Here is an 11,707-nt window from a genome sequence, read left to right as displayed (position 1 = left end):
CCTAGTTGTGCTATCAAATACTGTCATTATTTATTCTTTCTACTTTTTTTGCACCTATTGACCAGCCCCACTTCCCTCCCCAAATACCCTTCCCAGACCTTAGTAACTGTCCTTCTATTCTCTACTTCCATGAGTTCTGTTGCTTTGATTTTTAGATCCCACGAATAAGTGAGAACATGTGACATTTGTCTTTCTGTGCCTGGTTTATTTCACTTAACACTAGAAACTCCCAGGATGTTGGTCTGGGCAAACATTTCTTGAGTAATACCCAGTAAGCACAGGCAATCAAGGCAAAAATGGACAAATGGGATCACATAAAGTTAAAAAGCTTCTGCACAGCAAATGAAACAATCAACAAAGTGAAGAGACAACCCACAGAATTGGAGAATACATTTGCAAACTACCTCCAATTTTTTGTACAACATTGTACCACTGGGTTTCAGTGCCACATTCCAGTGGGAGTTGCATCAGTCAAATATGGGACAATGGCCTTCAGGGAGATGCTAAATACAAAGTGTAGTTCTGACTAGGAAATGAGTGAAACTTCCCAATCTCCTTTCCACAAACTCAACTGAAGGTGGAAAAAAAGCAAAGACATGCCTGGCCAGAACAGTGGTACCAAGAAGACATTCAGCTAACAACAATGTTACACAGCAGAATATGAGAATGACACTGTCCTTAATGATTCCAGGAACACTTGAGGGACACTTGAGAGGAGTTGACATCCTAAGTAAATAGACAGGGGCAAGTTATTTTTATCTCTTGTTCATATGATCTCTTATTTGTTCTCAAGCTTCCATAACATGGTGAACTAGGAAGATTTTCATCACATTCCACTATAGAGCCACAGATCTCACTGCCTCATAAGTAAACTTTTTATAGTAGTTGCAAAATAAAATGTTAAATAATAACAATGAAAACATTGAAAAGAACCAAAATATTTATACTTTAATTCATGTATTAGATAAAAGCAAAATACAAGTTTTTGCTAGGATCTTGATAGAAAGATAACATGATGGTAATGGTGGTAAGAAAAACAAAGCAAATTTAGGAGAACAAACTAGAGTGGCTATACATGAATAGGATTTCAGATGACGGATTCTGAAAGTAAAAAAACAACTAATATTCATAGAAGCAGCTTAACCATTGATAAATATCTGTCCATTGATGGTGAAGACAATAGAATGGATTTTCTGGAATGAAAGCACAGGACAGGACCAAACACATTGGGAGGTTTCTCCTCTGCTTCCAATTTCAGCAATTCATTTAATAAGAGCCAGAGAATCCATATCCTCCATGGTATGATGGGCGGCAGCAGCCATATCCGTAGCCTCCAAAGCCAGAGCCATATCCGTAGCCTCCATAGCTACAGCCATAACCCTGTTTGCGGAAGCTGCCACATCCACAGCCATAGCCATAGCCCAGGCCACCGAAGCCTCCACAGCCATAGCCCAGGCCCCCGTAGTAGCTGCCGTAATAACTCATGGTGTCAGGAGTGGTGAGTTGGTTTGCTATTCAGGCAAGATCCTGAGTGTGAATGCCAGCATGTGTAGAAGGAGGCTTATATACCCTGGTCAGAGCACGTAATAAACATGTGCCCCTCTTTTTATGTCATTCCATGAATTCTACTTGCCTGAGGCAGCTTGTTGATCTCTTGTCCTCTGACAACACTCAGTAAGAATGCCTGAGCTTTTTTGGCCACCTAGTTAGGTTATCCCTGAGCTTGTTGCTTTAATTTTATTAGAAGGGATTGCTGCTGCTTCAAAGTCTAAAACATACCAAACCCAAAATAGAATTATTTATTACCAGTCACTTAACATCAGTCACATTAAAAATTCTTGATTTCTATTTAAATATATTCTCATCACAAGCATTTTTGGACATTGTTACAATTGATTCTACAAAATTTCAAGAAATAGCCAAGGTCAAGACTCTTAAATTCATCAGTTTCTTCATAAAGCACACATATTTTGTAGCGTCAGAAGCAGGAAAGATTTGATTCACCTGTGTATGTACCTGAAAGAAACAAATGTCACCTAATTTGTAGACTTTTAAAACTTTGATCATGCACAATTGTTGTATTTATTTTGGGCTTTGCACACCAGCATGCCAAATATTTGTTTTGTTTTAAGAACATAGCACAATTGTAGTCCCAAGTGGAGAGAGACTCTTACAGGGATCAAAAGCCCATCTCAGTGAAGTCTTTCCAGAGTTTTCTATTTATATCCCAAGTCCCTTTTCCATTATATGTTCTAACCTCACTGTTACCAAAAAATGAAGATTGTAATCTGCCTCCACACAGAATTTTTTCTCTTTGTCTACCTTTTGTCATTAATTCATCTCTCTTGTATCTTTTGCCGATTTTACTTGAAACTTCACTCAACTTCCTTTCCTCCACGATTCATTACTATATCCAGGTAAAAGTTTGAAGTAGGTAAAATGTTCTGGCTACAACCTATTTACTCAAATCAGCATTCATTCTTTCCATTTAGATCTTCATAGTCAATATTTGCCCTTGTCTTTGCCTATTTTATGCCCATGTTTTTTGTTGTGTTTTGCTTTTAAGCGCTTTTTAGTCAGCTTTTCCTAAGATATCAACGAGATCTTTCTAAGATATTGATTATAGTGTTTCTTGTTTAAAACATTTTTCAACTCTTCAAATTATCTGAAATTCAAAAAATATTTGTGCAACTTAGCGTAACAAGAAATTCTCTAAATTTAAGGCACAATTGTGAAAAATATAGAAAAGAAGGAGTAGCTCTTTAGGGAGAGTTGGCCAGAGAGTTCCTCAGCTGAGCCCATAGAGTTAGAAATGCCCAAGGCTTACCCCATACCTGATTAAGCCTCATCCAGATGTACCTATATCTTGAAACTTGGAACTCTAGAAAGGTATCAGTTTTATATGACTATAATCATACTACTAAGATTTTTTTTGAGATTTACGAGTAGCTGAATGACACATTTTAAAATTTTTATTTTATTTAAATTTTTTATTGATACATTTTTACATACTTATGAGATACATGTGATATTTAATTGCATACATAGAATGTATAATGTTCAAGGTAGAATGTTTGAAATATCCATCGCTTTAAATATTTATCATTTCTTTATGTTGAGTATAAATCAAGCTCTCTCTTCTAGCTACTTTGAAATATACAATAGATTGTTGTTAACTATAATCACTCTACAATAGAACTTACACCTTTCATCCAACTTTTCTCTCTCCTGCACCCACACACCCATCCCAGCCTCTGATATCTATCACTCTTTTCTCTACATTCATAAGATTAACTTTTTTATCTCCCACTTATGAGTGAGAACATGTGATACCTCTCTTTCTGTGCCTGTTTATTTCACTAAACATAATGACTTTCTGTTCAAGTGACACTTTCTTTTTATAATATGATGTTTCTCTGACCTGCTGAGTGTCAAAACAAAATCTCATATTTAGTTGGCATTCAGAAATATTATTTGAATAAAGTACATGACTTTGACATCAATGCAAGGGTCATGAATAGCATAACATGAGCAACTTACTGGCTATTCTTGGAGGTGTTGTAAAGCTGAACACAAGTTCCAACAAGATTCCTGCTGTCAGAGTAGCATTTAATCCAACACTAGCCTTCCTCTTTGATATCTGTGTTATTGTAACCCAATTTCATTCCATTTTTATTCTCCATTTCAGAAAATCAGTCAAGTGATAAAATTCATATATTCATTTTTAATGAACCATTTAGAATTATGAATAAATTACATAGCATTAAGAATTTCACATTTTCTTGTGTAGCTCTGTGTCAGAGCATGTGACCATGATTAAAGGCTATTTTGTATGTTTTTGGTATATAAAACTGTCTCTATATGGAAATAATATGAGACACAAATGCAAAACTTCGATAGTACAATAAACACTAAATGTATTTTCAAAGAATAAAACATGACTATGACATGCATAGCTTATTTTTTTCACTAGCTGTGTAAACTAGAAAAACAGTTTGAAGAATATGTAAAAAGTCTGATTTCTTTTCTGTATATGCAAGTAAAAAAAGTCTCAATGAAATTTCCTTTGAGGGATTATTCTTTTTCTATTCGTTTGTTGGATCAAAAGTAGATTTGTATCATTATTGTTTTTTAAGAATTGTTAGCTCATGACCCTGTTTTCTACTCATGTTGATAGATGGAAGAGTGAAAAGTGTTCTCACATGTTTCCTGGAAATAAGGAAATTTTTGTTAGAAATTTTCTATCATCTCAGAAATTATTCAATACAACCTTAAACAGCATGAAATTATAATAATATTGATTATACTAATAACAAAGGCAGTAATAATTATATCGATTACTGCTTTTCAGCCACATGGAAACTATCCCTGAGACATTACCCAAATGAGAAGAAAATACTTCTAGTGAAATCCTGTTCTATTGGGTCAGGCAATATAGCTGACCTCCCATAGAGTTACTTAGCTGTATTTCCCCTGTTCAGCCTGCTGTTGTAGGACACAGAATGCCGTGAGAGCATTGACTTAAAGAAGAGGTCATGGCTCTTTGTTTTGTTTTTAACTTAGAGTCTAATTTTAACGTTGCTCATTGGTTAGTTACATTCAGAAGCAGATAAACTAAAATTTGATTGGTTAAATTCTTTATATCACAACAATAAAAATGAAGCATCGATGTTAATGTAAGAAAAGGGACTAACCCTCAAAAGCAGTTGAGATAATTTAGCTCTTCTTACAACTATGACCAGAACTTTCATAATGGTTTATCTGACAACAATCAAGAAGAAAATACATACAAAGTGAGTCTGTATAGTATCGTCTAATACCTGGGACTCAGGATAGCATGATTCTGATCCTAGTCTTGGCACCAATTATAAGAAAAATAACATATTCTGCTGGAATACAGCATTGCAGAATTTTAATATCTCTTTCTGGTCCTTAATTGTGTGATTTAATTTTTGTCCTCATTTAATTACATTTGGCGAGCTTATACAAAACATCTGTAGGCACATATTATTGCCTGAAATTCCATTTTAGAAAAACAATATTGTTTTGGCCATTTCGTGAAAGGATGAGGTTTCACTGAAATTTATTTTCATATATATATATACACACATAATATATATATAGAGAAACATATATACAATGATATTAAGACATATAGAATTATATAAAAAGATATATAAAATATACACATTATATACGAAATGTATGTTATATATGTATTATATATTTTATATATAATGAATATTTCATTAATATTTAAACATATACTTCTATATATTAATAAATATAAATATCAAATTATCAATAATCTATTAAATATAAATAAAATAGTATTTATTAGTAACACATAGAAATATAAAATATATTTATATATTTTATATATTGATTTACTTAATATTTAAATATATATACACTTCTATATATTTAAATATTAAATGACACTTTTAGTCAGTTGAAACTACACAATATTTTGCCTCATAATAATGTTTGTGTGTTTGTAGTCCCTACTGCATTACAAATCCTTCCGTATAATAATGATGATAATAAAGAACACAATATTCCTATAAAAAGACAAGTGAAATGAGTTGAATGACTACAATTCATATTTTATTATCCAGTTTATCAAGGACTTTTAGGTCAGGCTTATTTTACATGCATAACAAACTAGATGAAAGCAGAAAATTATGAATAAAGGAAGATTATATATAATGTAAAGATTCATAGAAAAAGAGTTTACTTCTCTTTAAGTTTTCGGGATATAGATTATAAGATTTGTGAGAAGCAAATGTGTTTTAGTTACAGTTTTAATGATATGAATGTTGTGATACTCAATTTTAAGTGTCAGCTTGACTGGGTTAAGGGATGCTAGGATAGTTGGTAAAATATTTCTGGGTGGTCTGTTAGGGTTTTTCCAGAAGAGATTCACATTTTGATCTGTAGACTGAGTAAAGATCGCTGTTACCGATGTATGTGAGCATCATTTAATCTGTTGAAGACCTAAATAGAACTAAATGGGGAAGGCAAAGGGAGCTTGCTTTCTGAGCTTGGATCTTCGTCCTCTCCTGTCCTCACACATCAGCATTCCTGGTTAGAGCATTTGGTCTCAGACTGAGACTTAACATCATTGACTCCCCTGTTCTCTAGCTTTTAGGTTTGGACTGAAACTACTAGATCAGCTTTCCTGGGCCTCTAACTTGCAAACAGCAGATGATGAGACTTCTCAGCCTCCATAATTGCATGAGTTCTTCCCTAACAGTAAATGTTCTTCTGTATATCTATGTATATCCTATTGATTCTGTGAAATGCTTTGGATGTGTGTCCCTGCCCATATCTTATGTCAAACTGTAATCCCTACTGTTGGAGAGGGGCTTAGTAGAAGGTGATTGGGTCATGGGGGCAGTGTCTAATGGTTTGGCATCATCCTCCTACTGCTGTCTTGTGATGGGGTTCTCCCGGGATCTGCTTGTTTAGCAGTGTGTAGCACCTCCCTTGACCTCTCTCTCCTGCGACCATGTGAAGATGTGCTTGCTTCTCCCTTGCCTTCCACCATAATTGAAAGTTTCCTGAGGCCTCTCTAGGAGAAGCCTATGCAGCCCATAGAACCGTGAGCCAATTAAACTTATTTACTTTATAAATTACCCAGTTTCAGGTATTTCTTTATAGCAGTGGGACAATGGACTAATACAGAAAATTGGTACCAGAGAAGAGGGACGTTGCTATAAAGATACTTGAAAATGTGGAATGACTTTGGAACTGAGTAACAGGCAGAGGTTGGAACAGTTTAGAGAGCTCAGAAGAAGACAGGAAGATGGGGGAAAGTTTGGAACTTCCTAGAGACTTGTTAAATTGTTGTGACCAAAAGGCTGATAGTGACATGGACAGTAAAGCCCAGGATGAGATGGTCTCAGATGGAGATGAGAAACTTGTTGGAAACTGGAGAAAAGGTCATACTTGCTATGCTTTAGCAAAGAGATTGGCAGCACTGTGCCTGTGTTCTAGGGATCTGTTGAGCTTTGAACTTGAGGGAGATAATTTAGGGTATCTGGCAGAAGAAATTTCTAAGCAGCAAATCATTCAAGATGTAACATGCTACTTCCAACAGCATACCCTCATATGCTTGAACAAAGAGATTATCTGAAGTTGAAACTTACATGTCCAGAGCATAAAAGGGAAACAGAGCATACAAGTTTGGAAAATTTGCAGCCCAGCCACGTCATAGAAAACAAAATCTCATTGTCTGGGGAGAAATTCAAGCCTGTTGCAGAAATTTGCATAAGTAGAGAGGAGCCAGATGTTAATAGCCAAGACAATGGAAAAATGCCTCCAAGTCATTTCATAGACCGTTGGCGTCAGCCCTTTCACCACAGGCCTAGAGGCCTAGGAGAGAAAAATGATTTTGTGAGCCAGGCCCAGGGCCCCACTGTTCTGTGCAGCCCTGGGACATGTTGCCCTGAGTCCTAGACACTCCAGCTCCAGCCATGGCTAAAAGGGCTCCAGTTACATCTCAGGCTGATGGTCCAGAGAGTGCAAGCCAGGAGCTACCAAGGTTTTCACGTGGTGTTAAGCCTATGGGTGCACAGAGGGCAAGAGTTGAGGCTTGGGAGCTCCTGCCTAGATTTCAGAGGGTGTATGAAAATGCCTGGATTTCCAGACAGAAGTCTGCTGCAAGTGTGGAGCCTTTATGGAGAACCTCTACTGGGGCAATATGGAGGAGAAATGTGGGTTTAGAGACCCCACCCAGAGTCTCTACTGAGGCACTGCCTAGTGGAGCTGTGAGAAGAAGGTCACCATCTTCCAGAGCCCAGAATGGTAGATTCACCAACAGCTTCCACTGTGTGCCTGGAAAAGCTGTGGATACTCAATGCAAGCCTGTGAAAGCAGCCGGAAGGACTATACCCTGCAGAGCCACAGAAGTGGAGCTGCCCAATGCCTTGGAAGTCTGCTCTTTGCATCAGTGTGGCCTGGGTGTGAGATATGGAGTAAAAGGAGATTGTTTTGAAGCTATTATATTTAATGACTGCCCTGCTGGGTTTTGGACTTGTTTGGGGTCTATAGCCCTTTGTTTTGGCCAGTTTCTCCCTTTGGAATGGGAGCATTTACAGATTTACACCTTTACCCCCATTGTATCTTAGAAGTAAGTAACTTGTTTGGAAATCCCCTCAAGGTAACAGATGCTGCATCACTGGAGCAGCAGCTTAGTAGAAGCCGGTGAATCTATATCCTCTGTAGCATGACGGGCAGCAGCAGCCATCTCCATAGCCTCTGTAGCCACAGCCATATCTCCTGTCTTCATAGCCACAGCCCAGTCTCTGGAAGCTACCACATCCACAGCTATAGCCATAGCCCATGCCACCAAAACCCCCACAGCCATAGCTCAGACCTCCATAGTAGCCGCCATAGTAGCTCATGGTGTCGGAGATAGTGAGTTGGGTTTACTGTCCAAGGCAATGTCCTGAGTGTGAATATCAGCACGTTTAGGGAATGCTTATATACCCTGAGCAGAACACGTGATAAACATGTGGCCATCCTTTTACAGCATCCCAATTTGTTTATTTACTCGATGCAAATCATCAGTCTGTTTGTTAGCAAAAGGAGAGACACAAACTCATTAAAATCTTTGAGCTGGCTTAGCTGCATGGTTAGAATGCCCTTTAACTTGTTACATTCTTTTTTTTTTTTTTTTTTAAAGATGGAGTCTAGAGTGCAGTGGTCCAATTTCAGCTCACTGCAGCCTCTGCCTCCACCTCCTGGGTTCAAGTGATTCCCCTGCCTCAGCCTCCTGAGTAGCTGGGATTACAGGTGCCTGCCACCACTCCCAGCTAATGTTTGTATTTTTAGTAGAGACGGGGTTTCACCACGTGGGCCAGGCTGGTCTCGAACTCCTGACCTCAGGTGATCCGCCTGCCTTGGCCTCCCAAAGTGCTGTGATTACAGGCATGAGCCACTGTGCCCAGCTGATATATTCTTTTTAATGACAAAATAGCCTGCATTTTCAAAGTTACACAATTTTTAAGAATTCTAAATATAATTCTTCATCACTAAGTATATTGAATTATTCATATTTGATACTGTTTTTATTAAGTTTTTTCTCATTTCTCATTTTTATACCATTCCTTAGATTGTTCTATTTTACCTCCCACTAGATTCAAATACATTGATCAAGTTTAAAACTTTTAAATCTAGTAAAGCCTTCAAATATCAAATATCTTTACTGGGTTGAGAAATTAAGGCTACTCCTCCTTCAAAAGAAAAGGAACTTTTTGAATAAATAAATTTTCTGATCAGCTGTGGTAAATACAAAGTAATGGAAATATGTATGTAGGCATAATATAAAACTACTTTAATTTTCTGTATCAGCTTGCAAAACATTGTTTTGGCTTATCAACATAACAAAAGTTCTTCCAGAAACCGAGATACTATTCAAGAGAACAAACTCACTGTTACACCAGCCTGACCAACTGTTCAAAAATATTCTCTTCAGGTAGGGTACGGTGGCTCACCCCTGTAATGCTGGAGGCCAAAGTGGGAGGATCACTTGAGCCCAGGTGTATTAGTTTGTTTTCACACTGCTGAAAAAGACATACCTGAGACTGGCAAGAAAAATAGGTTTAATTGGACTCACAGTCCCACATGGCTGGGGAGGTCTCAGAATCATGGCAGGAGGTGAAAGGCACTTCTTACATGGTGGCGGCAGGAGAACATGAGGAAGAAGCAAAAGTGAAAATCCCTGATAAACCCATCAGATCTCATGAGACTTACTCACTATCATGAGAATAACAAGGAAAAGACCAATCCTCATGATTCAGTTACCTCCCCCTGGATCCCTCCCACAACACATGGGAATTCTGGGAGATACAATTCAAGTTGAGATTTGGATGGGGACATGGCCAAACTATATCACCAGGAGTTTGAGAGTAGCTTAGGCAACATAGGAAAACCTTGTCTCTACAAAATTAAAAAAAAAAAATAGCCAGATGTGAGGGTGCACACCTATGGTTCCAGCTACTTGGGAGGCTAAGGCAGGAGGATTGTTTGATCCCTGGGAAGTTGATGCTGCAGTGAGCCATGATCGTGCCACTGCACTCCAGCCTGGGTGACAGAGTGAAACTGTCTAAAACATACACACACACACACACACACACACGAAAACAATCATTTCTATTTTTACCGTTATGCAATTTTCCAGAACTGGCTCTACATAAAGTATTACCTAGGCTACTCAGATGATCTTGGCTTCATGCTCTACAGATACCACTTGTCTTCCACTTCCTAGTCTTCCTATGTATATATCAGTTCTCTTTATCAAACCTTTTCATTTTATGCTGTATTCATTCCTGATATGTACTAGTGCCACGTAGGTATTTGTTCTTATCCATTCTTTTTCCAATCAATATTTTATCCTTCTACCCATATATTTAATTTTATCACAATATTTTTATCCTTATGTTTTCTTTTCCAATTCCGTGTGCCTCACCTTCCTATTTTCTCTCAGCCAGCAAACAAAAGACATTATTTGTTTATTAAAGTTACAAATTTTTAAACAATAGTTTATATGACTTTTAGAGTCATGTAATATATCTAGCAGTCTCTTACAATTCTGATGCCTTGAAAATCTCAAATGCAAATGTGCACTGGTGAAATAACTGAGATAGGAAGCAAGGATGTGAGGAGGGCTGGCCATTCTCCACAGATTTTCTACACTTAATCTGGGAAGACAGTAAATCAAGTCCAAGTTTATCTCCACCAGAATATGACCATATATTGGATTTGGGTCTTCAAGCAGTACTTTGCTTTACAAGACTTTAAACATCTTGCCAAAGGTATTTCTTGTTGCTTTGTTTTCTGTTTTGCTTTGTTTTGAGGTTTATGAGCAACGTTTCTGATAAATCATTTTCTCAACTTGATTTGTCCACTATTCTTCCAAAAAAGTTGTTGGATGAATGAAAGAATGAATTTTGCCTGCCTCAACATGTAGTGCACATCTAATGTGGAATATGCACTCAAAATGGCTTTCAGGTTTTAAAGGAATATTCAACTCAATAGTTGCCGTGGTTGTTTTCTCCTTTATCAAAATTCATTCCACCTTTATTTTCGTTCTGAAAAAGAAAACTGGACAGTTTTTAAATTCTCAATAAGTAGTTGTTGAAGACAAGCAATAACAAGTAAGTCTAAGTAGTTTAAGAATCTCATTAATTCTTGGGTAAGCCTGCCAGATTTTCTAACCCTCATGAAAGGCTAATGTACATTGCTGTTTCTGATGCATATAACCATCTCCAAGAGAAGTATAATCCACTAGATTTTACAAATTAAAGTCAATTTTTATTATTTTTTACAAACAAAATGTTATTTAATAAAATACACCTGCTTTACTTATGTATTTTCAAGAACAAAATAATAAGATATATCTCATCGTGATACACAAATACACATATATTGATACATGCACATATATCATCATATAATGCTGTGAAATATATGAACCAAAACAATCAAATACTTCTGCTTTTTTTCCTAATTAAAAAGTAGAACAATTATAGTATCTTTTGGATAGCGATTAACTTTGGAAAAAGATGTAATAAAATTTGATAATGCATTTGAATAAAAGTATAATATATAATGTTTCTCAATATAATCATATTGATGGGTGTTTTTATTTTTAGCTCTATAAGGCATGTCCATTGACTTTGAAACTATTAACGTGAATGAA

The 11,707-nt window shown here is 36.7% G+C and overlaps 2 protein-coding genes across 2 annotated transcripts; both read right to left on the bottom strand.

Annotated features, from left to right (window-relative positions):
- Window positions 1-934: 934 nt before the first annotated feature.
- On the bottom strand, window positions 935-1,485 carry LOC111524233 (keratin-associated protein 19-3-like). The gene has a single exon (XM_023189360.1). It carries the CDS (start codon window positions 1,483-1,485, stop codon window positions 1,267-1,269), a length of 219 nt encoding a protein of 72 aa, XP_023045128.1. The 3' UTR covers window positions 935-1,266.
- Window positions 1,486-8,056: 6,571 nt separating this feature from the next.
- Window positions 8,057-8,428, bottom strand: LOC111524553 (keratin-associated protein 19-7-like). The gene has a single exon (XM_023189761.1). The coding sequence runs from the start codon at window positions 8,406-8,408 to the stop codon at window positions 8,196-8,198; it is 213 nt and encodes a 70-aa protein (XP_023045529.1). The 5' UTR covers window positions 8,409-8,428; the 3' UTR covers window positions 8,057-8,195.
- Between the last annotated feature and the right edge of the window lie 3,279 nt (window positions 8,429-11,707).

Source organism: Piliocolobus tephrosceles, chromosome 19 (assembly GCF_002776525.5).
Source record: "Piliocolobus tephrosceles isolate RC106 chromosome 19, ASM277652v3, whole genome shotgun sequence".
Classification (NCBI taxonomy): domain Eukaryota; kingdom Metazoa; phylum Chordata; class Mammalia; order Primates; family Cercopithecidae; genus Piliocolobus; species Piliocolobus tephrosceles.
This window is presented reverse-complemented; position numbering and strand designations above follow the sequence as displayed.

What these genes read in the sequence shown, in the direction of transcription:
- LOC111524233 (XM_023189360.1), bottom strand. Translation starts at nt 1,485, where the DNA reads ATGAGTTATTACGGCAGCTACTACGGGGGCCTGGGCTATGGCTGTGGA.
- LOC111524553 (XM_023189761.1), bottom strand. Translation starts at nt 8,408, where the DNA reads ATGAGCTACTATGGCGGCTACTATGGAGGTCTGAGCTATGGCTGTGGG.